This window comes from Somniosus microcephalus, chromosome 9 (genome assembly GCF_052327205.1).
Source record: "Somniosus microcephalus isolate GS21.2 chromosome 9, FLI_Smic_1.0, whole genome shotgun sequence".
NCBI lineage: Eukaryota > Metazoa > Chordata > Chondrichthyes > Squaliformes > Somniosidae > Somniosus > Somniosus microcephalus.
Window position 1 is genome coordinate 239903382 of NC_140995.1, and position 27986 is coordinate 239931367.

The window sequence follows — 27986 nt, forward strand, 5'->3', positions numbered from 1 at the left end:
AGGGCTCTGGGGGAGGGTTTAAACTAAAATGGCAGGGGGTTGGGAACCTGAGCAGGGAGACAGAGGAAAAGGAAACAAGGATAAAAGCAAAAGATCAGAAGGAGAAAAACAAAAGTGCAGTCAGAGAAATCAACAGTTTAAATCAAACATGGCCACAGTAAATAATAATTCTAATAGATCTAAGAGCGTTAAAAAAACAAGCCTGAAGGCTTTGCGTCTTAATGCGAGGAGTATTCGTAATAAGGTGGAAGAATTTCGCTGCACAAATAGAGGTAAACGAATATGATTTGATTGGGATTACGGAAACATGGCTCTAGGGTGGCCAAGGTTGGGAACTCAACATCCAGGGGTATTCAATATTCAGGAAAGATAGGCAAAAAGTAAGGGAGGTGGGGTAGCATTGCTGGCTAAAGAAGGGATTAACACAATTGTAAGGAAGGATATTAGCTCTGATGATGTGGAATCTGTATGGGTAGAACTGAGAAATACCAAGGGGCAGAAAACATTAGTGGGAGTGGTATATAGACCTCCAAACAGTAATGCGGAGGTTGGGGAAGGCATTAAAAGGGAAATTAAAGAAGTGTGCAATAAGGGCACTGCAGTCATCATGGGTGACTTTAATCTACATATAGATTGGGCTAACCAAATTAGTAACAATACTGTGGAGGAGGAATTCCTGGAGTGTTTATGGGATGGTTTCCTGGACCAATATGTCGAGGAACCAACCAGAGATCAGGCCATCTTAGACTGGGTATTATGTAACAAGAAAGGATTAATTAGCAATCTTGTTGTACGAGGCCCCATGGGTCGGAGCGATCATAATATGATAGAATTCTTCATTAAGATGGAGAGTGAAGTAGTTCACTCAGAGACTAGGGTCCTGAATTTAAATAAAGGAAACTACGATGGTGTGAGGTGCGAGTTGGGTAGGGTTGATTGGGGAATGTCACTCAAAGGGTTGACGGTGGATAGGCAATGGCAAACATTCAAAGACCGCATGGATGAACTACAGAATTTGTTCATCCCAGTTTGGCATAAAAATAAAACAAAAAAGGTGACTCAACCATGGCTAACAAGGGAAATTAGGGATAGCATAATATCCAAGGAGAGAACATATAAATTGGCCAGAAAAAGCAGTAAACCTGAGGATGGGGAGCAGTTTAGGATTCAACAAAGGAGGACAAAGGGATTAATTAAGAGGGGGAAAATAGAATATGAGAGTAAGCTTGCAGGGAACATAAAACCTGACTGTAAAAGCTTTTATAGATATGTGAAGAGAAAAAGATTGGTGAAGTCAAGCGTAGGTCCCTTGCAGTCAGAATCAGGGGAATTTATAATGGGGAACAAAGAAATGGGCGACCAATTAAATACATACTTTGGTTCTGTCTTCACAAAGGAGGACACAAATAACCTCCCAGAGATGTCGGGGAACATAGAGTCTGATGAATGGGAGGAACTAAAAGAAATCAGTATTTGTAGGGAAATGGTATTAGGGAAATTGACGGGATTGAAGGTCGATAAATTCCCAGGGCCTGATAATCTACATCCTAGGGTACTTAAGGAAGTGGCCCTAGAAATAGTAGATGCATTGCTGATCATCTTCCAACATTCAATGGAATCTGGAACAGTACCCATGGATTGGAGGGTAGCTAATGTTACCCCACTGTTCAAAAAAGGTGGTAGAGAGAAAACGGGGAATTACAGACAGGTAAGCCTGACATCGGCAGTGGGGAAAATGCTAGAGTCCATTATAAAAGATGTAATAGCAGAGCACTTGGAAAACAGTGACAGGATCGGACAAAGTCAACATGGATTTACAAAAGGTAAATCGTGCTTGACTAATCTACTGGAATTTTTTGAGGATGTAACTGGGAAAATAGATAAGGGAGAACCAGTGGATGTGGTGTATTTGGACTTTCAGAAGGCTTTCGATAAGGTCCCGCATAAGATATTAGCGTGTAAAGTTAAGGCACATGGGATTGGGGGCAAGGTATTGACTTGGATAGAGAACTGGTTGGCAGACAGAAAGCAAAGAGTTGGAATAAATGGGTCTTTTTCCGAATGGCAGGCAGTGACTAGTGGGGTACCGCAGGGATCGGTCCTTGGACCCCAGCTATTCACAATATATATTAATGATCTAGACAAGGGAACTAGATGTAATATCTCCAAGTTTGCAGACGACACAAAGCTGGGTGGGCGTGTGTGCTGTGAAGAGGATGCCGAGAAACTCCAGGATCACTTGGACAGGTTGGGTGATTGGGCGGAAGCATGGCAGATGCAATATAACATTAGGGAAATTAGGGATAGCATAACATCCAAGGCGAGGACATACAAATTGGCCAGAAAAAGCAATAATCCTGAGGATTGGGAGCAGTTTAGGATTCAACAAAGGAGGACTTGGGATTAATTAAGAAAGGGAAAATAGAATATGAGAGTAAGCTGGCGGGAACATAAAAACTGACTGTAAAAGCTTTTATAGATATGTAAAGAGAAAAAGATTGGTGAAGTCAAGGGTAGGTCCCTTGCAGTCAGAATCGGGGGAATTTATAATGGGGAGCAAAGGAATGGCAGACCAACTAAATACATATTTTGGTTCTGTCTTCACAAAGGAGGACATAAATAACCTCCCAGAAATACCGCGGAACATAGGGTCTGATGAAAGGGTGGAACAGAAAGAAATCAGTATTTGTAGGGAAATGGTGTTAGGAAAATTGATGGGATTGAAGGCCGATAAATCCCCAGGGCCTGATAATCTACATCCCAGGGTACTTAAGGAAGTGGCCCTAGAAATAGTAGATGCATTGCTGGTCATCTTCCAGAACTCGATAGACTGTGGAACAGTACCCATGGATTGGAGGGTACCTAATGTTACCCCACTATTCAAAAAAGGTGGCAGAGAAAAATCGGGGAATTATAGACCGGTAAGCCTGACATCGGTAGTGGGGAAAATGCTAGAGTCCATTATAAAAGGTGTAATAGCAGAGCACTTGGAAAGCAGTGACTGCATCGAACAAAGTCAACATGGATTTACAAAAGGTAAATCATGCTTGACTAATCTACTGGAATTTTTTGAGGATGTAACTGGTAAAATAGATAAGGGAGAACCAGTGGATGTGGTGTATTTGGACTTTCAGAAGGCTTTCGATAAGGTCCCGCATAAGAGGTTAGCGTGCAAAATTAAGGCACATGGGATTGGGGGCAAGGTATTGACTTGGATAGAGAACTGGTTGGCGGACACAAAGCAAAGAGTTGGAATAAACGGGTCGTTTTCCGAGTGGCAGGCAGTGACTAGTGGGGTACCGCAAGGATCGGTCCTAGGATCCCAGCTGTTCGCAATATATATTAATGATCTGGACGAGGGAATTGGATGTAATATCTCCAAATCTGCAGACGACACAAAGCTGGGTGGGAGGGTATGCTGTGAGGAGGATGTCATGAAACTCCAGTACGATTTGGACAGGTTGGGTGATTGGGCAGAAACATGGCAAATGCACTATAATGTGGATAAATGTGAGGTTATCCACTTTGGTGGCAAAAACAGGAAGGCAGATTATTATTTGAATGGCAATAGATTGGGAGAAGGGGAAGTGCAAAGAGACCTGGGTGTTCTTGTGCACCAGTCGCTGAAGGTAAGCATGCAGGTGCAGCAAGCGGTTAAGAAGGCAAATGGTATGTTGGCCTTCGTAGCAAGAGGGTTCGAGTACAAGAACAACGATGTCTTGCTGCAGTTGTACAGGGCCTTGGTGAGACCGCACCTTGAGTATTGTGTGCAGTTTTGGTCACCTTACCTGAGGAAGGACGTTCTTGCCATGGAGGGAGTGCAGCGAAGATTCATCAGGCTGATACCTGGGATGGCAGGAATGACGTACGAGGAGAGATTGTGTCAATTGGGCTTATACTCACTGGAGTTTAGAAGATTGAGAGGGGATCTCATCGGAACCTATAAAATTCTGTCAGGTCTGGACAGACTAGATGCAGAAAGGATGTTTCTGATGGCCGGGGAGTCCAGAACCAGGGGTCATCGTCTAAGGATAAGGGGTAAGCCATTTAGGACTGAAATGAGGAGGAATTTCTTCACCCAGAGAGTGGTGAACCTGTGGAATTCTCTGCCACAGAGGGCGGTGGAGGCCAGTTCATTAAATATATTCAAGAAAGAGTTGGATATATTTCTTGAGGCTAAAGGGATCAAGGGATATGGGGAGAAGGCAGGGACAGGGTACTGAATTTGGATGATCAGCCATGATCTCATTGAATGGCGGAGCAGGCTCAAAGGGCCGAATGGCCTACTCCTGCTCCTATCTTCTATGTTTCTTTGTTTCTATGGATAAATGCGAGGTTATCCACTTTGGTGTCAAAAACAGGAAGGCAGATTATTATCTGAATGGCAATAGATTGGGAGAAGGGGAAGTGCAACGAGACCTGGGTGTCCTTGTGCACCAGTCGCTGAAGGTAAGCATGCAGGTGCAGCAGGCGGTTAAGAAGGCAAATGGTATGTTGGCCTTCATAGCGACAGGGTTTGAGTACAGGAATAAGGATGTCTTGCTGCAGTTGTACAGGGCCTTGGTGAGACCACATCTTGAGTATTGTGTGCAGTTTTGGTCGCCTCATCTGAGGAAGGATGTTCTTGCCATGGAAGGAGTTCAGCGAAGATTCACCAGGCTGATACCTGAGATGGCAGGAATGACGTATGACGAGAGATTGGGTCGATTGGGCTTATACTCGCTGGAGTTTAGAAGAATGAGAGGGGATCTCATTGAAACTTATAAAATTCTGACAGGACTGGACAGACTAAATGCAGGAAGGATGTTCCCGATGATCGGGGAGTCCAGAACCAGGGGTCACAGTCTAAGGATAAGGGGTAAGCCATTTAGGACAGAAATGAGGAGGAATTTCTTCACCCAGAGAGTGGTGAACCTGTGGAATTCTCTACAACAGAAGGTAGTGGAGGCCAATTCATTAAATATATTCAAGAAGGAGTTGGATATATTTCTTAAGGCTAAAGGGATCAAGGGGTATGGGGAGAAAGCAGGGACAGGGTACTGAATTTGGATAATCAGCCATGATCGCATTGAATGGCGGTACAGGCTCGAGGGGCCGAATGGCCTACTCCTGCTCCTATCTTCTATGTTTCTATGTGAAGGCGTTCACTGCTGGCCACAAAGTTAGCTTCGCACAAAGATCTTGCGATCTGTGTCGAAAACTTTGGGTTTTCTGACGTTCAACTGAAATCAACAGAAGTTAGTGAGAAGCCCCTTGTGCGAGCTGCTGTGACATCAACAAGCTGTGTAAGCACCAATCAAAACGCAGAATTCACACAGACAGTGAACAAGCAAGCTCCTAAAATTCTAACTTTTTAAAACTGCTAGAGAGCAAAACAAAGCTGGGGCTCCCGCATGGGGAAAAGGCAAACCTGAAATAAGGATGAACAAACCTTAAATAAAAAATGTTAACATTTTTAAAAGTTTCTTAAAAATTTTAATTTTTATTAAAATGGATAAATTTGACACTACACAAAATTAAAATTCGTTTTTCGGGGCCGTAACTTTTGTTTAGCAGTCAATACGCTGTTAAAACCCCAGTTACACCTAAGCCCTTTGGGTCTAACTTTTAGTGGGGAATTTAACAGTGTAATTAATGTGGACGAGCAAAAGTTTTGATTTGAGTGATTATACAGATTGCAAGTTCTGTGGGGGGTGGGGGTCGCGGGCACAGTGCAGCCTGTGTCGGAACTGTCAATGATAGACCGCAACTTCAGGATTTCCTCATGCACCAAATCCCAAAGTTGCAGTCATTTTCAAAAGCGGAATGACGGCAAACGCTGCCAGTTCATCATCATCCAGACCCCAAATTCTGGGCCGATATACACAAACAGCCCTAGATACCTATTGCTCTACTCAGCAGGACAGTGATGTAGAACTCCAGGAGCCAGCAATGAAAAGGAGAATACTGGATGAACAAGAACAAATGTGTGTGATGTTGGCAGTCCTGCCAGGCACTCTGTCCACTATGACTTAGAGGATGGAGGAGTCCACTTCCACCATCTGTGGGGTGCTCTCGCAGGAGTTATCAACTCTGCAACCTACATGTGGAGCATGTGGCCAACTCAATGGACATTACAGCCAGGACCTCACAGCAGGAATCAGTGTTACCAGCCTTTGTAACCTTCCTAGAGGTTCACAGGGCTGCAATGCTGAATCTGGGCTCCAACGTCTGTTCCACCATAGAGAAGTTGATGGACAGAGTAGATCGGGGCTTCCAAGGCGTCACTCATTTCCTGCAGCCTGCTCTTCTGCAGACCAGCAAGACTGATGTGCCCCTTCTCCAAGGGAGGGAAGTTGGCGGAATGGGGAAGAACATGCAGACCTCTCTCAGGGCATCAGCACACCTCATCCATCACCACCCCCTCTACCAATACCTGACATGGTGCCTGAACTCCAGCTGACCCAGACTGCCCGGCAGAAGTGCAGCGGGAGCAGTCAGCTGCAGGGCCCTCACGGGTTCCAGTACCCAGAAATCATCAGTGCGAGCATCTCAGGAGTCTGACAAAGATACACAGAAACCTACCACTATCTCAGCTTGAGCCACTCAGGTAGCATCTCGTAGAAGTGGTACAAGTGGAAAGTAAATGGCTAAATCGATCAATTAGGATTCATACTTGGGTGTTGCACTAATTGACTAGTAAAAATTTGATTATTGGTGCACAATAATCCTTTTTCACGTCTGTCATTCGCATGTGCCCTCATGGCAATTTCTAGATTTGTTTTTTACGTCATAGCTGTGGAAGTCAGTGCAGAATTTTAAAATTCGCATCCTTGTTTTCAAATCCCTCCGTGGCCTCGCCCCTCCCTATTTCTGCAACCTCCTCCAGCCTTACAACCCTCCAAGATATCTGCGCTCCTCCAATTCTGGCCTCTTGAGCATCCCCGATTTTAATCGCTCCACCATTGACAGACGTGCCTTCAGCTGCCAAGGCCCTAAACTGGGGAATTTCCTCTAAACCTCTTCGCCTCTCTACCTCTCTTTCCTCCTTTAAGACCATCCTTAGGAAAACTTGGAGAACCAAAGGGCTAATAAGAGTGAGCAACTTAAAGTCATTAATATCAGTAGAGAAAAAGTACATAACAAACTAATGGGACTAAAAGCCGATAAATCCCCTGGACCTGATGGTCTACATCCTAGGGTTCTAAAAGAGGCGGCTGCAGAGATAGTGGATACATTGGTTGTGATCTTCCAAAATTCCCTAGATTCTAGAATGGTTCCAGCGGATTGGAAGGCTGCAAATGTAACCCCGCTATTCAAGAAAGGAGGGAGAGAAAACAAGGAACGACAGGCCAGTTAGCCTGACATCAGTCATTGGGAAAATGCTGAAATCCATTATTAAGGAAGTGGTAACAGGGCACTTAGAAAATCAAAATCATCATGGTTTTATGCAAGGGAAATCATGTTTAACATATTTATTAGAGTTTTTTGAGGATGTAACTAGCAGGGTAGATAAAGGGGAACCAACAGATGTAGTATATTTAGATTTCCAGAAGGCATTCGATAAGGTTCCACATAAAAGGTTGCTACACAAGATAAGGGCTCATGAGGTTGGGGCTAATATATTAGCATGGATAGAGGATTGGTTAACCAATGGAAAACAGAGAGTAGGGATAAACAGGTCATTTTCCGGTTGGCAGGCTGTAACTAGTGGAGTGCCGCAAGGATCAGTGCTTGGGCCTCAGCTATTTACAATCTATATTAATGACTTAGATGAAGGGACCGAGTGCAATGTGTCCAAGTTTGCTGACCATACAAAGCTAGGTGAGAAAGTAAGCTGTGAGGACACAGAAAGCCTGCAAAGAGATATAGACAGGTTAAGTGAGTGGGTAATAGGTGGCAGTTGGAGTATAATGTGAGAAAATGTGAGGTTATTCACTTTGGTAGGAAGAATAGTAAAATCAAATATTTTTTAAATGGTGAGAAACTATTAAATGTTGGAGTTCAGAGAGATTTAGATGTCCTCGCATAGCAAACACAGAAAGTTAGTGTTACGTCCGTGAATAACTGAGACACGGACAGCAGGGGTGAACAAAATAAGTCTTTACTGGTGGAAGTCAATAGTGAAAACTAAAAACAGAGGCTCAATAGCGCCTTTTATACAGGGGTGGTCACTGCTGGTACTGCAGTCTGAGACCAGTTATTCTCTTAAAGGTACATACACAACAATTCCTCCCCTTTTAGACAAACAGTACATAACATTCATTTAACAACTAAATGATAACTAGTTACAATCACAATTACTGTTGCTAGATACATTGGTTAAGTTTAAGCAATTATAAGTTCAGTCTTTGAGGAGGCTTCCTGATTCTGTCTGGATAACGTCTCTTTGGGGTATCAGGTTCTTCTGGCAATGTTGAGTCGGGATCAATGTCGTTGTTTGGTTCATCTGCTTCCAATATTACCGGTTCTGCGGTAGCTGCAATTGGAACGTCGATTTCATTACCAGGTGTATCAGATCGTGGTGGTTGAGGACATTTTTATTACCACTGGCCACTTTGAATGTGCATCCACCGCAATTAAAAACATCGAGTCCATGAAGGGACCAGCAAAATCAACGTGCACCCTTTGCCATGGAGATGAGGGCCACTCCCATGGATGCAGAGGAGCTTGTGGTGGGGCGTTTTGGACCTTCTGGCATCCTGCACAGCTCTTGGTCATCTCTTTGATTTCTCTTTCGATTCCCGGCCACCAAACGCTCTGGCTAAGCTCTTCATTTTTACCCCACCCAGATGACCCTCATGAAGCTCATTGAGCACTCTATCCGTCAACTTAGGTGGAATTACTACTCTGGATTCACACATCAAGGTTCCTCTGCACACTGACAGCTGTTCTCTTCTTGGCGAGAATGCTGGCAGCAGTGGTTCGCCATGTGCTGGCCATCCCTTCACCGTTAAATCATAGACCCGTGATAGTATCGGGTCATTCCGTGTTTCCTTTTCTATGTTTGCATTCGTCACAGGGAGACATTCGACTATGGTCGAGTGGAATAACTCCATTGGATCCACTGCAAGGTCTTCTTCTTCCACCGTCGGCAACGGTAGACGTGACAATCCATCAGCATTTCCATGCTGTTTAGTTCCTTTGTACTCGATGTCATATTGGTGTGCCCCTAGGAAAAGGGACCATCTCTGCAGCCGTTGTGTTGTCATTATCGGTACGCCCTTCTGAGGGTTGAAAATGGAGACAAGAGGTTGATGATCGGTTAGTAGAGTAAATTTTTGACCGTGCAGGTAGTGATTGAACTTCTTCACCCCCCACACTAGGCTGAGGGCCTCTCTGTCAATCTGGGCGTAGTTACGCTCGGCAGAAGTTAACGAGCGTGACGCAAAAGCTATCGGCCTCTCTAAACCATCAAGGAATTTATGTGACAGTACCGCCCCAATGCCGTAGGGAGACGCATCACACGCCAGCCTGATTGGCAGTGCTGGGTTGTAGTGAGCCAATACTTCCCTTGAAGTGATTAAATCCTTACTCTTCTGAAAAGCACGCTTACAATCATCGCTCCATTTCCATGCTACCCCCGTTCGTAGCAGGGCGTTCAGTGGGTGCAGAATTGTCGACAAATTCGGCAAAAACTTATGATAGTAATTCACCAATCCGAGGAATGACCTCAGTTGCGACACATTTTCAGGCGCTGGGGCCTTAACAACCGCTTCAATTTTGTCAGGGGACTTATGTAACCCCTCTTCATCAATCACGTGGCCACAATACGATATCTGTTTCTTAAAAAATTCGCACTTGGGGCGGTTGGCTCGCAGCCCATGTTCCCGTAGTCTAGTGAGCACCTGTTCTAGGTTGTTAAGGTGTTCACTGTCATCTTCACCTGTTACAAGGATGTCATCCAAGTAACACTGAGTCCCCGGAATCCCTTGCAGGACTTGTTCCATCGCTCTTTGCCATATCGCCGGAGCCGATGCTACTCCGAATACCAATCGATGATACTGGTAAAGACCTTTGTGAGTGTTTATCGTGAGATACTTCCTAGAGGACTCTTCAACCTCCATCTGCAAATATGCTTGTGCTAGGTCAATTTTTGTAAAACACTTCCCTCCAGACAGTGAGGCGAAGATATCTTCTATCCTTGGAAGAGGATATTGTACTGTGTGAAGGACTGGGTTTACCGTCACCTTGAAATCCCCACAGATGCGAATCTTCCTTGGCTCCCCGGACTTATTGCTTAACATTTTCTTCATGACAGGAACGATGGGTGTCGCCCACTCGCTCCAGTCGACCTTAGACAACACGCCCGCCTTCTCCAGATTCTCCAGCTCTGCCTCAACGGCTGGGCGAATTGCATATGGTACCGGTCTTGCTTTGAAAAACTTGGGAACTGCATTCTCTTCTATTTTTATCGAGGCAGTTACGCCTTTAAGCGTGCCCAGTTCTTGTTGAAATACCTCTTTGGCGTTATCTAAGATTGTTGACAATCGTCCAGGAGTGACGTCTTCATCTTTTTTACCATCCACCGTCATTGCATGAATGGAATGCCAATCTAAGTTTATCTTCCTGATCCATTCCCGTCCCAATAACGGTGGTCCACCATTTGGCAGTATGTAGAGGTACAATTTTCGTATTTTCTTGCCATTGTATTCGACAGGCACCCTTAATTTTCCTCTGGGGTATACTTTTTGCCCCGTATACGTCGTCAAGACGATGGATGTCTCTCTCAAGGGTATGTGTGAAAATAGCCGCTCGTAGTCTCGTCGATTCATGATGGTTAGCGCTGATCCTGTATCCAATTCCATTTTAACTTGGGACCCTGCTATCGTGAGGGTGACCCAAATGGTTCGGTGATCCTCTTTTGCGATTACATTGTGAAGTTTGAGACAGCTTAGTCTCCTGTTCCCGGATTCACTATCGCTCATCTGGTCTTCGGAACTACTGTCCGTCATCTTTTGTACTTTCTTGTACGGTTCCTTAGTAGCCTTTTTGTTGTCGCTGGTCTTCTTCCCAGACCTGCAAACTCGTGCAATGTGTCCCATCTTCCCGCATTGCCTGCATATTTTGTCGTTGGACCAGCAGTCCTTCTGGTCATGGTTAGTTCTGCCGCAGCGATAACATTTTGCAAATCCCCGTGTCATTTCATGGGTGCCGTATTCCTGTGGTTTTTGTTGAATTTCTGCAGCTCCCCTGGCTGCTGCTTCATACGATACTGCCACGCTGAAAGCCTTATCTAGCGTCAGCTCTTTCTCTGAGAGTAACTTCTTCTGTGTTCCTTCACTCAGGAGTCCACAGACAAATTTGTCCCGTAGGGTATCTGCCAGTCCTGCTCCGAACTGGCAGTGCTTTGATAGCTTGCGTAGTTCCGTAAGATACTCAGCATTGCTCTCATCTTTGTGCTGAGTTCTCCTGTGGAATTTAAATCTTTCTGCTATCAACAGCGGTGCAGGGTTTAAGTGTTCCTGTAGGACAGCAACAATTTCGTTAAAACTCTTCGCCTTCGGTTTGGCTGGAGTAATCAGGTCCCGCAATAGGCCGTACGTTCTAGCGCCCATTAAGTTTAGCAATATCGATGCCTTTTTCCCCTCCGCTATTTCGTTTGCCTCGAAATATACCTCGACTCTTTCCACATACGTGGTCCAGTCCTCTATTGTATTATCAAAAGCAGTGATACAGCCAGTCTTCGGCATCTTGCAAATCTAAAATGGCACCTCCCGCGCTTTGCCTTCTTCCCCGATTTAACAAAATGGCGCCTCCCGCGCTTTGCCTTCTTCCCCGCTGTTGTTAGCGCTGCTTTCCACGGTTTCTTGCGCGTTTAATATTGATTTTTTTCTTTTATTATTTTCCCGTCGTGGAGCGGACCCTCTCGGACACTTCCCTCCCTCTTCTTAGGTCCGAACGCTGCCCGGCTCCGAAGCACCGGCCGCGCCCTGTGTGCTCCACCCTCTCTCTCCCTCTTTGCTTCCCGACTCGCTGCCCGGCCCTGTTGAAAAGCCACCCGATCGAGCTTCAGCCCGCCGCAGCCCAGGAAGGATCAGTGCACTACCTGCCACCAGCCCGATTAGCTGGGAAACCACAGACCGAGGAACCAAGCCTGGCTCTGGACAGTCTCTCCTACAAGTTTCCAATCCGACAATTTGGAGGGCGGTTGCCCACGGTCGACGCCCGTTTCTCGAGTTTCTTTGGATTTTATTTATTTATTTTTTTCTTTCTTCTGGCTTCAACCTTCAATAACGTCGTCTGAGGTGCTGCCGAGTTGCAGGTAAGTTCGTCTCTTACTCTTCGCCAGTGTTACGCCCGTGAATAATTGAGACACGGACAGCAGGAGTGAACAAAATAAGTCTTTACTGGTGGAAGTCAATAGTTGTGGTAAACCACTGTTATTGTTGTTCACCGTTGTTGTTGTTGCACACTGTTGTATCTATGCATGCCTCAGCTGGCTCCGCCCCTGGCTCCACCCACATGCCCAGGTATAAAGGTGACTGCTCTGCAGCCCCCTGCCTTCTTGGAAACCAGTCAACCACGAGAGGCATGCTCTGTTCTTTGTTAATAAAAGCCTTTTAGTTACTCTCCTAACTCTCCGTCTTTTATGAGTAATTAATAGCGCATCAATTTTATTAACAAAAAAATGTCGGCACCAAACGCTGAGCAGCAGGCGCAGGCGCTGCAGCAAATGACGGCACCAAACGCTGAGCAGCAGGCGCTGCTGCATGCCCTCAGACCAACATGCCTAGACCTAGACCCTCAAGAGGCAGGTTCGTCTACCAAGTTCGCACAATGGCTGCGTTGCTTCGAAGCTTACCTGGAAGCCTCAGCCGTGACACTAGATGGAAACAAACTAAAAATCCTGGCCTCCAAGGTGGGCCACCAAGTCTACACGCTCATCCAGGACGCGACTACCTAACGCGGCGGCTATCGATCTGCTAAAAGGACAATACACACGCCCGGTAAATACGGTTTATGCCAGACACCTCCTGAGATCCCGCAAACAGCAGTCCGGGGAATCGGTGGAGGCATTCCTACGGGCACTACAGATACTCGGCCGAGCCTGCGATTGTAAAGAGGTATCGGCCGCGACACACACGGAGGGACTTATCCGAGATGCTTTCGTTGCGGGCCTCAAGTCCGACTACTCCCGGCAGAGACTGCTGGAGAAGGGCGAAATCGACCTGAAGAAGGCAGTGTCCCTCGCGCTCTCGCCAGACGCGGCCCACCGGAATATGGACGCATTCTCCCCTAACCGCTCCGCACCGTGGACGCCGCAACCTTGGGTCATGGGACCGCCACCCCCGGCACCAACTGCTGCAGCGATGTCCAAGGGCCCGAAATGTTACTTTTGTGGCCAGGCAAAACACCCCAGAGCACGCTGCCCAGCGAAAAACGCTACCTGCTCTGGCTGCGGGAAGAAAGGACACTACGTCAGCGCCTGCAAAGGTAAAACCGCTAATGCCAGCAGCGCCGCGTGTGAACCGTGGGGGCAGCCATTTTGTCCGCCATCTTGGACGCCTCCAACTCCAATCTCGGGTGACCCGGACTCAACCACCGCCTCGTCTGACGACCACAGCGACTCGCTCGACCATACGCTGGCCTCCGTGACGCTGGACCAATCTGTCCCTCACCAACTGTCCAGGTCCATGATGGACATTACGGTAAACTGCCGCGCCACTACCTGCCTTTTCGACAGCGGGAGCACGGAGAGCTTTATCCACCCCGACACGGTGCGCAGTTACTCTCTCCCGGTCCTGCCAACGCGCCATCGGATCTCTATGGCTTCCAAATCCCATTCAGCAGACGTCGGTGGCTACTGTGTAGTGACCCTTTCAGTAAGGGGCACAGAATACAAAAATTTTAAACTTCTTGTCCTGCCCCATCTCTGCGCTGCCGTTCTACTGGGGTTGGATTTTCAGTGCCACCTTAAAAGTGTCACATTAGCGTACGGCGGACCCCTCCCCCCACTCACAGTCTGCAGCCAGCAGCTTTTAAATCGCCCGCCGCGCACCATTTGCAGCCTCTCCACGTTTAAAGTCCCCCCCCCCTTGTTCGCTAACCTCACCCGCGACTGTAAGCCCATCGCTACCAAAAGCAGGCGGTACAGTGCCGGGGATAGGAGCTTCATTAAATCCGAAGTAGCAAGACTCCTGAAGGAAGGGATTATTGAGGGTAGCACTAGCCCATGGCGAGCACAAGTGGTGGTAGTGAAGACTGGCGAAAAACAGCGCCTAGTTATTGATTACAGCAAGACGATCAATCGCTACACCCAGTTAGATGCATACCCACTCCCCCGCATATCTGACATGGTCAATCAGATAGCACAATACCGGGTGTTCTCGACGATTGATCTGAAGTCAGCATACCACCAGCTCCCCATCAGGGCTGAGGACCGCCAGTACACAGCTTTTGAAGTTGACGGTCATCTCTACCACTTCCTCCGAGTCCCCTTCGGCGTCACCAACGGGGTTTCGGTCTTCCAAAGGGAGATGGACCGAATGGTTGACCAGAACGCGCTGCAGGCCACCTTCCCCTATCCAGACAACGTCACCATCTGCGGCCACGACCAGCAGGACCATGACGTTAACCTAGAGAAATTCCTCCGTATGGCCCAGCGGCTGAATCTAACATACAACAAGGACAAATGTATGTTTCGCACCACGCGCCTCGCCATTCTTGGCTGCGTAGTGGAGAACGGAGTCATCGGCCCCGACCCCGACAGAATGCGCCCCCTTATGGAGCTCCCCCTCCCCCACTGCCAAAAAGCACTGAAGAGATGCCTAGGGTTTTTCTCTTACTATGCTCAGTGGGTGCCCAACTATGCGGACAAAGCCAGACCCCTCATCAAGTCCACCTCCTTCCCCCTGACAGCAGAGGCATGTGCAGCCGTCACCCTCATAAAAAGAGATATTGCGAAGGCCACAATGCACGCAGTGGATGAGTCCATCCCTTTCCAAGTGGAGAGCGACGCATCCGACTTCGCCCTAGCTGCAACCCTTAGCCAGGCGGGGAGACCCGTGGCCTTTTTCTCAAGGACCCTCCAGGGCCCCGAGATTCGACACTCCTCTGTCGAAAAGGAGGCCCAGGCTATTGTGGAAGCGGTGCGACATTGGAGTCATTACCTGGCCGGAAAACGATTTACCCTGCTCACTGACCAGCGTTCAGTAGCTTTTATGTTTAACAATAAGCAGAGGGGCAAAATCAAGAACGACAAGATCTTGAGGTGGAGAATTGAACTCTCCACCTACAATTACGATATCTTATACCGGCCCGGGAAACTCAATGAGACCCCAGATGCCCTATCACGTGGTACATGCGCCAACGCGCAGGTTGATAGACTGCAGACCCTCCACAATGACCTCTGCCACCCGGGGGTCACCAGGTTCTTCCATTTCATCAAATCCCGTAACCTGCCCTACTCCATCGAGGAGGTCAGGACCATGACCAGGAACTGCCAAATCTGTGCCGAGTGCAAACCGCATTTTTATAGGCCAGACAGAGCAAGCCTGATCAAGGCCACTCGCCCCTTCGAGCGCCTGAGCGTCGATTTTAAAGGGCCCCTCCCCTCCTCTGACCGCAACGTGTACTTCCTCAACATAATTGATGAGTACTCCCGTTTCCCGTTTGCCATCCCTTGCCCAGACATTACCAGTACCACGGTCATTAAAGGTCTGAATGACCTTTTCGCCTTGTTCGGCTTCCCTAGCTATATCCATAGCGACCGGGGCTCATCCTTTATGAGCGACGAACTCCGTCAGTACCTGCTCACGAGAGGTATTGCTACAAGCAGAACCACCAGCTACAACCCCCGGGGGAACGGCCAGGTGGAAAGAGAGAACGCGACGGTTTGGAAGGCCGTCCTCTTAAACTTAAAATCTAAGGGCCTTCCGACCTCTCGCTGGCAGGAGGTCCTCCCTGCGGCGCTCCACTCCATTCGGTCACTGCTTTGTACGGCCACCAATGCCACCCCCCATGAAAAAATGTTCACTTTCCCCAGGAAGTCCACATCGGGGACCTCGCTACTGACATGGCTGACGTCTCCAGGACCCGTCCTACTGCGGAAGCACGTGAGGTCCCATAAAAGGGACCCCCTGGTCGAGAGGGTGAGCCTCCTCCACGCCAACCCCCAGTATGCTTACGTGGTGTACCCGGACGGGCGGGAGGACACAGTCTCCATATGAGACCTCGCACCTTCGGGTGCCCCTGAAACACTACCATTGCCATCCACCACTACCCACAACCCAACCCCTGTAGACGGCATGCCGCAGCCCCAGGACCCGTCATTGACCACCCAACCACTGAATGAGATGCCAGATTCAACGTTGGATGCTGCACCATCACCGCCGCCACCACGACGATCAGGACGGCATACAAGGCCACCTGATAGACTCACTTACACGAACCTTTAGTACACTTCACCCCGCCGGACTCAATTTTAAACAAGGGGTGAATGTGGTAAACCACTGTTATTGTTGTTCACCGTTGTTGTTGTTGTTGCACACTGTTGTATCTATGCATGCCTCAGCTGGCTCCGCCCCTGGCTCCACCCACATGCCCAGGTATAAAGGTGACTGCTCTGCAGCCCCCTGCCTTCTTGGAAACCAGTCAACCACGAGAGGCATGCTCTGTTCTTTGTTAATAAAAGCCTTTTAGTTACTCTCCTAACTCTCCGTCTTTTATGAGTAATTAATAGCGCATCAGTAGTGAAAACTAAAAACAGAGGCTCAATAGCGCCTTTTATACAGGGGTGGTCACTGCCGGTACTGCAGTCTGAGACCAGTTATTCTCTTAAAGGTACATACACAACAGTTAGCATGCAGGTACAGCAAGCAATTAGGAAGGCAAATGGCATATTGGCCTTTATTGGAAGGGGGTTGGAGTACAAGAGTAAGGACGTCTTGCTACAATTGTACAGAGCTTTTGTGAGACCACACCTGGATTACTGTGCAGTTTTGGTCTCCTTATCTGAGAAAGGACATACATGCCTCAGAGGCGGCGCAACGAAGGTTTACTAGATTGATCCCTAGGATGAAAGGGTTGACCTATGAGGAGAGATTGAGTAGATTGGGAATAACAACAGAAAATGCTGGAAAAACTCAGCAGGTCAGGCAACATCCGTGGAGAGAAATTTGAGTTGACGTTTCGGGTCGAAGCCCTTCCTCAAAACTGGAAAGAAAAGAAAATAGATCGAAGGCAAGACTGCGATCGAACAAAAGAAGAAAAAGAGACAATAAAAGGTATTCGAAGCCAGACGAGATGGTAATAGGCCCGTGGAGACAAAAGGCAGCTGAGATTAGGTGTGAAGTGTACTGGCAGGTAAGAGACAGCTGCCAGGTGAGAGAGAGAAACAAAAGGAAAGGAGGGGGGGGTGGGGGGGGAAAGGAGGACCCAAAACAAAGGGGTGGAAAAAATTATAAGTAAAAAAGTAATAGAGGCCGAGGTTATGATCTGAAATTGTTGAACTCGATATTGAGTCCGGAAGGCTGCAAAGTGCCTAATCGGAAGATGAGTTGCTGTTCCTCGAGTAGATTGGGCTTATACTCTCTGGAGTTTAGCAGAATGAAAGGTGATCTCATTGAAACATATAAGATTCTGAGGGGGATTGACAGGGTAGATGCTGAGAAGTTGTTTCCCCTGGCTGGAGAGTCTAGAACTAGGGGGCATAGTCTCAGGATAAGGGGCCGGCCATTTAAGACTGAGATGAGGAGAAATTTCTTCACTCAAAGGGTTGTGAATCTTTGGAATTCTCTACCCCAAAGGGCTGTGGATGCTGAGTCGTTGAGTGTATTCAAGGCTGAAATAGATAGATTTTTAGACTCTCGGGGAATCAAGGGATTTGGGGATTGGGCGGGAAAGTGGAGTTGAGGTCAAAGACCAGCCATCTTATTGAATGGCGCAGCAGGCTTGAAGGGCCGCATGGCCTACTCCTGCTCCTATTTCTTATGTTCTTATGTTAAAACCTTCATCTGCCCTAATATCTCATGCGGGTCGGTGGCAAATCGTGTTTGATAACGATCCTGTGAAGCGCCTTGGGACGTTTTGCTACATTAAAGGCACTATATAAATACAAGTTGTTGTTATTATTGTGAAGTTGGAAGATGGCAAAGCAATGGAGTGATGGTTGCAGGACTGCAGGCCTTCCTCCTCCTGCACCTCCAGTCCTCTGTTGATCAATGATATGCAGGACACAGCATGCCACTATTATTCTGGATACTCTGGCTAGCGAGTATTGCAGGGAGCTTCCAGATCTGTCAAGACACCTGAACCACAACTTCAGCATCCCAATCGCCTGCTTTGTGAAGCACCTTGTGGTGATGTGGCTGCAGTTGTACCAATTCTGCTGTGGACTGCGTTTCCAAAAATTGGAGGGATATTGAATTGCTTTAAAATTCAGTCATCATGGCAGCTACCTGGGTAGTGGGCACAGACTAGCATGACCCTCTTCTTGTGGTTGCATACAAGTTGCACATTAATTGAGTAGAAGCCATTGCAGTTAACAAAGGCTCCTGGCTGGTAGGAGGGTGCACTGATGGCTACGTGTGTGTAGTCTATAGCACCCCGTGCTTATGGAAAGCCAGCCTGAGCTGCAAACCCCAATGTTCTCTCCATCTGACTGCTGTCATCAATTGGAAAGGAGATATAGCGACTCGCTCTAGCAAATAACGCATCGGTCACCTGCTGATGCATTAGTCGGTGGCTGACTGCGACATCGTTGATAAGTCCCCTGTGAAGCCTGGAATGATCCAGAGGTGTAAAAGTTGAGGGCGGAGGCCACTTTCACTGCCACAGGTACGGCATGACCGCCGGGCCCAGAAGGCAGGAGGTCTTCCAAGAGGAGGCTGCAGAGATCCATGACAACCTACATTGACAATCAGAGCCTCCTGAAGCATTGCCCTGCAGACAGGTCAAGAAAGCTAATCCTCTGTATGTACGTCCTGAGAGGCACCTTGTGGTGATGTGGCTGTTGTTGTACCAGTTCTGCTGTGGACTGGTGGGGTTCTGAAGAGGTGTCATGAGCCATGGCAAAAGAGAGTATCCCTTGTACTCAAGCAAGCAGCCATCCTCCAAGATTGGTGACATGTGAGGTGGGTAAGGCCTTCTGTGCGCATGCCCCCCTCTGTTGCTGCCAACTCTGCGGCCCACCTGCAACTCCTTCTTCAGCAACCCCTTGCTGCTGGTGCTAATCTTCCTTCTGCTCTTCTTCACTCCTATAGAGTGCAACTAGATAATCAGATTCATAATCAAGCCTTGTTTATTCAGGCACGGGACAACAATGGGGGTGCCTGCTGAAAAATATACCAGCGCCCTTCACCCGCATCTGAAAATGTTCCAGTGCTAAATGAACAACCCTTATTTCAGAGCGACTGTGACAAGTGGATTCTACCCATCCATTTATCTCGAGTCCAGACATGCCCTGAAGATAGTCTCCCCACCCAAACAGAGGGGTATCCTTTATCACCATTGTACAGTAAGCTGAGAGATTTGATCACAGAATCAGAGAATAGTACAGCCATTCGGCCCATCGAATCTCTGCCAGCTCTTTTGAAGAGCAATCCAGTTAGTCCCACTCCCTCGCTCTTTCCCCATATCCATGCAATTTTTTCTCCTTCAAGCATTTATTAAATTCCCTTTTGAAGGCTCTATTGAATCTGTATCCACCACCCTATCAAGAAGTGCACTCCAAATCCTAACCACTCATTGCATAAAAAAGTTTTTCCTCATGTCACCTCTGGCTCTTTTGCCAATCACCTTAAATCTGTACCGTCTCGTTATCGACCCTTCAGCCACTGGAAACTGTTTCTATTTATTTACTCTATCTACATCATTCATGATTTTGAACACCTCTATCAAATCTCCTCTTAGCCTTCTCTGCTCCAAAGACAACAACCCCAGCTTCTCCAGTCTATCCACGTAACTGTATTCCCTCATCCCTGGAACTATTCTAGTACAGGAAATTCTTTGGTATCCGGCGCCGACGGGACCAGCGTGTTGCTGGTTTATCAAAATTTCCGGATGACAGAGAGGGTTATCTACCGAGGCTATTTTTAACAAAGAAAAATAAAAAAATCAAGAAATGTGCAGTATACAGTAATTGGGTCCTCACCTACAGAATGTTGTGTTAAATGGATGGTGGAAGATGCTTGATTAAGTACAGTACTGCCAGTTGAGGGTAATACATAACTCTTTAATTACTTAACAGTAAAACAAAACTTATAAACGACTGTACAGTACAGTATAAAGTACTGTGGTTGACTGTACACTTATTCCAAGTCAACTGGTTCATCAGGAATATCTATGTCAGCTGGGTCATCAGGATCATGCACTTCAACAGATTCTTCAGGCACTTCCACTGCTTCAACTCTTTTGGAAGCTTTCTTAAACATGTCCCGGATGTCTGCTTGCTTAGTGGACTCTTGCCTTCTTTGTAGAAAGGTGGAATGCAGAATATGGAGCTGCATAACTTCTTGGGCAGAATAGTAAGAATGGCTTTCAGCAAATTTGAGTAATGAAACAAAATCTTCTGCAGCTTTAGCCCAAGAAATCGTGTTCTCTTCAGAAATCTCATCCTCTTCACTTTCCATCTCACTTTCCTTTTCTTTCTTTGGATTCAAAACATTCTCCATTATTTCATCATCACTTAGCATATGCACAACAGCAACTTCTCTATCTGCATCAACCCACTGCTCTATATCACTTTCACTGAGGTGACGTAGAGGGTTTGCTGGGCCTACATTTTTCACCATGCCAGCCATTTCCATTACTGTAGTCTTCTTGGGACGAACATTGAACCCATGAAATTCCTCCTCTGAAGAAGAACCTTCAGCAAACAGTACAGAAGGCCACAATTTGCGCCAGGCTTGTCTCAAAGTGTGACCTTTCACCAAGTTCCAGAAACATGCAACATTAAAGATGGCATCTTTAAGATTGTATTCCTTCTGAAATGCGTGAATACCTGTATTGTCATCTTGGCTTATCAGTTTACGTAGGAAGTCTTTCTTGTAACGACACTTGAGATTTTGGATAACGCCCTGGTCCATGGGTTGTATGAGAGAAGTTACATTTGGTGGCAAATAAATGGTGAAAATATTTCCTGAAACCAACTCGGATTTATGCGGATGGGCTCTACAATTATCAAGCAATAAAATGCATTTGCTATCTTCAGGTTTCCCTGTTCTACGGAAATGTTCCCTCACAGATGGAACAAAAATATGGTGGAACCAATTCGAAAAGATTTCCTTATCCATCCAAGCATTTCTTTGAGCTTTGTACTCAACAGGAAAGTGCCTCACATTTTTGAAAGCACGGGGATTTTTATACTTCCCAATGACAAGAAGTTTAACCCGGTGTGATCCAGCAGCGTTTGCACATGCTAGCACGGTTACACGATCTTTATTTTTCTTGTAACCTGAAGCATTAGCCTCACTAGCCTCAGCAAGCGTTGATTCTGGCAAAAACCTCCAAAATAAGCCAGTTTCATCGGCATTGTATAGCTGTGCTGGCGGCAAATCATGTTGCTACACAATCCGATTGAAATAATCGCAGTATTCTTCTGCAGCGTCGTGATCAGCCGATTTCTTCTCCTCGGAAATATCGAGTCGTCATATCCCGTGCCGTACCTTGAAGCAAGTTAGCCATCCCTCAGAGAAAGCACACTTGTCAGTGAGCTCCATCTTTGCGTAGAAATCCTTCACTTTTTCAATTAGCATGGGTCCGGAAATCGGAACACCCTCTGAACGCTTAAGAGAAAACCACTCATAAAGCACGGTATCCAGCTCTTCAAGCTTAGGCTTACGAAGCGTACGCCGTTTCTCTACACTCTTAGATGTCTCCGAGCTTGAATAAAACTTGAGCAGCTTATCCTTCTGCGATTTGATGTCGTAGATTGTTGACGAACCGATTTTGAATTCATTCATAATGTTGATACGCTTCTCTCCCCTTTCTAGTCGTTGGCATATCTCGATTTTCTGTTTTAAAGTTAACACCACTCTCTTCCTTTTCCTTGGACCAACTTTTGGGATTTCCATAATGCAATCCAATGACTACCAGCAGCGTGGGAGACACAAAGTACCCCTGTAACGTGGCGGATCAGAAGAGACGACCGGCAGCGCGGGAGAGTCAGACTCCTGATACAGGGTTTTTGAGGTGCTCCGACTTCCGATAGCGCCAAGAGACCGAGTAGTGGCAGTTTGGAGAACTACCCCCACTGACTAACTCGGCCACCATGGGAGACTCGGACTTGGCAACATTGCCGGTTATTGAGGTGTTTTCGGAGCGAGAATTTTGCCGGTTAATAGAGAATTCCGGATATTTAGGTGCCGTTTAAACGAGAGTTTCCTGTAAATCTCTTCTGTACCCTCTGCAAAGCCTTCCTAAAAAGGGTGGTGCACAGAATTTGACATACTACTCCAACTGGGGCTGAACTAATATTTTAATAAATTTAGCATAACTTCCTGGCTTTTGTACTCTATGGGCAGGATTTTCATTCAGGAGTCGGGTTGGAGGCAGGACTACAACTTTCGGGGTTGTAGACCCGCCTCCATCGAGATGCGGCCAATCCACGCAATTTTAACTTGATTGACCTTGTTGAGCCTGCCCAGCGGGCTCAGCAGGCCAATTAAGGGCCACCCGGCAACAGGTGACGTCACAGACTGAAATTTCATCTGTAAAGAGATTTTGACAGATGAAATATCAGCGTTTCACAGCTGTTTGAAGCTGTCAAACACTGACAGTCTTACTTCTAACCTGAGTCCTTCTCCACAGACTCAGTTAGAAATCTCACCGGCACAGAAAGCTGCAGGCTGTCACTTTTGACAGTTCGCAGCCATTCTGCTTTCTGTGCCGGTGAGATGAGGGACTCCCGGAATCTAAAGGAAGGAAGGCTGAAAAGGTAAGAAAAGGTCATTTACACTTCTTTAATCACTTTAGACACGCCAAACACACTTACCTTTGCACTCATGCACACATCACTCACCTGAACACCAACATCTCGACCCCTCCGAGCCCTTCAACCCGACGGCCCGACTCCTCTAACTTGGTGTGGTTTGGAGCCGTCGGAAATCCCACTGTTCAGCCTTAAAAATAGGGATTAGGCTAAAAACTGCCCGTTAACTACCTGTTAACAGGCAGTTAATTGGCACTAATCCCTTCCCGCCTCGGGTAGGTGGGTCCCAGTGCGGGGCGGGTACCCGCCTCCTTTGAAACTGCCATGGAAGCGGGTTGGGGTCGGGACCCCCGATTTCGGGATTTTAACCCCCGCACGCCTCCAATCCCGACTCCACGGCACAATGAAAATCGAGCCCTATGTCTCTATTTATAAATCCCAGGGTCCCATATGCTTTTTTAAACTGCTTCGTTGACCTGTCCTGCAACCTTCAAATATGTGTGCTTAAGCACACCCAGGTCTCTCTGTTCTTGCAACCCCTTTATGGTCTCTCCTCATTCTTTGTACAAAAATGTATCACCTCACACTTCTCTATATTGAATTTTATCTGCCATGTGCCCGCCCATTCCACCAGCCTGTCTATGTCTTCTTGAAGTCTATTACTATCTTCCTCACTGTTTACTACACTTCCAAGCAAGTTTTGTGTCATCTACAAATTTTGAAATTGTGCCCTGTACCCCCAAGTCCAAGTCATTAATGTATATCAAAAACAGCAGTGGTCCTAATTCTGAAACTTGGGGAATGCCACTACATACCTCCCTCTAATCTGAAAAACAGCCATTCACCACAACTCTCTGTTTTCTATCCCTTAGCCAATTTTGTATCCATGCTGCTGCTGCTTCTTTTATCCCATGGGCTACAATTTTGCTAAAAAGCCTAATATGTGGTACTTTATCAAACGCTTTTTGAAAGTCCATGTGCACAACATCAACTACATTGCCCTCATCCACCCTCATCAAAAATCTCAATCAAGTTAGTTAAACACAATTTGTCCTTAACAAATCTGTGCTGGTCCTGCTTTATTAGTCCATACTTGTCCAACTGGCTGTTAACTTTCTGCCTGATTATTGTTTCTAAAAGCTTCCCCGCCACCAACGCTAAACTGACTGGCCTGTAATTGCCAGGTTTATCCTTCGCCCCTTTTTTGAACAAGGGTGTAACATTTGCAATCCTCCAGTCCTTAGCACCACCCCTGTAGTTAAGGAGGATTGGACCGATGCAATTTCTACCCTTGCTTCCCTAGGCTGCATCCCATCCGGACCGGGTGAATTATCCATTTTAATTATCACCAGCCTGTCTAGTACCTCCTCTTTATCTATTTTTATCTCATCCAGTATGGCTGCAACTTCATTTGGATAGCTTTGGCAAAGTCCTCTTCCTTGGTAAACACCGATGCAAAGTACTCATTTAACACCCCATCTATGCCTTCTGCCTCCACCAATACTTCTCCATTTTGGTCCCTAATCAGCCCTACCACTCCTCTGACAACCCTTTTACTACTAATAGAATGCCTATAGAAGACCTTTGGACTCCCCTTTATGTTAGCCACCAATCTATTCTCGTACTCTCAATTTGCCCCTCTTACAGTATTTCCTTTTTCACTTCTCCTCTATACTTTTTATATTCAGCCTGATTCTTGTATTATCAAGCTGACAACTGTAATACGCCACCTTTTTCTGCGTCAACCTACTTGTACAACTCCTTCGTCATTCAGGGAGCTCCTTTATTGTTTCTCAACCCCAACCAAATAGATTCTGTCTTTGATCCCTCAAGGACATTCTCTCTTTCTAGCACTGTAATATTTTCCTTAATCAAAACTGCTACCCCGCCTCCTTTTTCCCTTCCCTATTCTTCCTAAATACCTTGTACCTAAGAATATTAAGCATCCAATACTCTCCTTCTTTGAGCCAGGTCTCAGTTATCGCCACCACATCATATTCCCACATGATGACTGTGCGAGAATCGCTTGGAAGTGATCTCTTGTGATCATCAAATGAGATCTAGCACAGAGGTTTTATCAATCCACGTTGACTGGAATAATGGAGCCCACCGATGAACAGGCTCAACTAAAATTTGCAAACACTCAGCTCATGCTTGAAATCATGGCCACTTGCATGACTGTTGTTCCTGAAGCTGAACCTCAATAGTCAATGCCTCCACAAACAGGAGGGAAAGTGAGAAAATTGGCAGAAAAAATAAATGTTTAAAAAAAGGGAATCATAGAATCATGGAATAGTTCAGCACAGAAAGAGGCCATTCGGCCCATCGAGTCTGTGCTGGATCTTTCAAAGAGCAATCCAGCACTCCCCTGCTCTTTCCCTATATCCCTGCAACTTTTTCTCCTTCAAGTCTTTATCCAATTCCCTTTTTAAGGCTACTATTGAATCTGTATCCACCACCCTATCAGGCAGTGCATTCCAAATCCTAACCATTCGTTGAGTAAAAACGCTTTTTCTCATTGCGCCTCTGGTTCTTCTGCCAATCACCTGAAATCTGTGCCCTCTGGTTATCGACCCTTCAGCCGTTGGAAACAGTTTCATGTTTTTTTTACTCAATCTAAATCCTTCATGATTTCAAACACCTCTATCAAATCTCCTCTTAGCCTTTGCTCCAAGGAGAACAATCCCAGCTTCTCTAGCCTATCCAGTCTCACCATCCAAATAGCAATGAATTAGGAAGAGGTATGTAAAAAAAAATTGCTTCTACAGAAAATAACTTTTTTTATTTGTTCATGGGGTGTGGGCGTCACTGGCAAGGCCAGCATTTATTGCCCATCCCTAATTTCCCTTGAGACGATGGTGTTGAACCACCTTCTTGAACCGCTGCAGTCCGTATGTGAAAATACTCCCATAGTGCTGTTAGGGAGGGAGTTCCAGGATTTTGAACCAGCGATTAAGGAATGGCGTTATATTTCCAAGTCAGGATGGTGTGTGACTTGGAGGGGAACTTGGAGGTGATGGTGTTATCATGTGCCTGCTGCCCTTGTCCTTCTAGGTGGTAGAGGACGTGGGTTTGGGAGGTGCTGTCGAAAATTCATTGGTGAGTTGCTGCATTGCATCTTATTGATGGTACACACTGCAGCCATGTTGCACCTGTGGTGGAGAGAGTGAATGTTTAAAGTGGTGGATGGGGTGTCGAGCTTCTTGAGTGTTGTTGGAGCTACACTCATGCAGGCAAGTAGAGCATATTCCATCACACTCCTGACTTGTGCCTTGTAGATGGTGGAAAGGCTTTGGAGAGTCAGAAGCTGAGACACTCGCCGCAGAATACCCAGCCTCTGACCTGCACTTGTAGCTACAGTATTTATGTGAATGGTCCAGTTATGTTTCCAGTCAATGGTGGCCCCAGGATGTTGATGGTGAGGGATTCGACAAGAAAAAGTAGAAAAATGGTAGACAAGACTAAATTAAAACAATTTAAACATATCAAATATTACTTACAGAAAGGGAATCCAAAATAAAATCTTCCACAGCAGCTTTCTCCAGCTCCAATCTCCTAGCCAAGATTTCAATAATGTATTGATAAACTGGATCAAACTTATTTTTTCTACTCTCCCTTGCTTCTCTGTACCTTCCCTAAAATTCAAAAGTAAAGCATAAAATAGGTCAATTAATTACCCTGTCAAGATATAAATAAAGGCGGCGAAATTGGGCTTTTGGCACTACGAGGCTCCTTAAGGTTCCAAAATGATGGCCGTGGCGTGTGCGCACACTTCTGATGCAGAGTGCACCAGACACCATATTGGTAAAGGCTTAGCCCACGCACACCTAATGTCCACCGGCAGAATGCAAAGCAGGCAGATCATGACATTAATGACGCCAGTGCTGCCATTTTGGACCTCCATACTCCAGCCAACACCCTCTCTTAAGCTCGCACAGCTGAACACGTGTTAAGCTGCATGATTGAGTATTGTGCATTGAGAAAGGGTTAATTAATAACCTTGTAGTAAAAGCCTTTAGGGAAGAGTGACCATAATATGATAGAATTTTATATTATATTGAGTTTGAAAGTGATTTAGTTAAATCCGAAAATAGGGTCTTAAATCTAAACAAAGCAAACTACGTAGGTGTAAGGGGCAAGTTGGCTAAGGTAGATTGGGAAACTACATTAAAAGATATGATGGCAGACAATCAATGGCTAGCATTTAAAGAATTAATACATAATTTACAGCAAATATACATTCCTTTAAGGCACAAAAACCCCACAGGAAAAGTGGTCCAACAGTGGCTAACAAGAGAAGCTAAAGATAGTATTGGATCAAAGGAAGAGGCTTATAATGTTGCCAAAAAGCATAGTAAGCCCGAGGATTGGGAAAATTATAGAATTCAGCAAAGGAGGACCAAGAAATTGATAAGGAAAGAGAAAAAAGAATCTGAGAGTAAATTAGCAAGAGACATAAAAACAGATTGTAAATGTTTCTATCTATAGATATATAAATAGGAAGAGATTAGTGAAAATAAACGTGGGCCCATTAGAGGCAGAGACAGGAGAAATTATAATGGGCAATAAGGAAATGGCAGAGGCATTAAACAAATACTTTGTATCTGTCTTCACAGTAGAAGACACAAAAAACATTCCAGAAATAATAGGGAACCAAGGGTCTCGAGAGAATGAGAAAATTTAAGAAATCAGTGTAAGTAAAGACATAGTACTGGAGAAATTAATGGGACTAAGTGGTGACAAATCCTCTGGACCTGACAACCTGCATCCTAGGGTTTTAAGTAGCTGCAGAGATAGTGAATACATTGGTATTAATCTTCCAGAATTCCCTAGATTCTAGAACAGCCCCCAAGGCTTGGAAGGTAGCAAATATAACTCCACTAATTAAAAAAGGAGGAAGATAAAAAATGGGGAACTTTATAGGCCAGTTAGCCTGGCATCAGTAGTAGGCAAAATGCTAGAATCTATTATTAGGGACGTGGTAATAGGGCACTTCGAAAATCGTAATATGATTAGGCAGAGTCAACATGGTTTTATGAAAGGGAAATCGTGTTTGACAAATCTGTTAAGAGTTTTTTGAAGATGTAACGAGGAGGATGGATAAGGGGGAACCAGTGGGTGTAGTGTATTTGGA

At 46.2% G+C, this 27986-nt stretch overlaps 1 protein-coding gene across 1 annotated transcript in view; it reads right to left on the bottom strand.

The window, feature by feature from the left end:
- LOC147113157 (dynein axonemal heavy chain 8-like) overlaps positions 1–27986 on the bottom strand; it is a 193127-nt gene that overhangs the window by 61791 nt on the left and 103350 nt on the right. The window contains exon 3 of the mRNA XM_085998247.1: positions 26353–26487. Within this exon, the coding sequence (XP_085854373.1) occupies positions 26353–26487 (135 nt within the window). The remainder of the gene's footprint in view (positions 1–26352; positions 26488–27986) is intronic.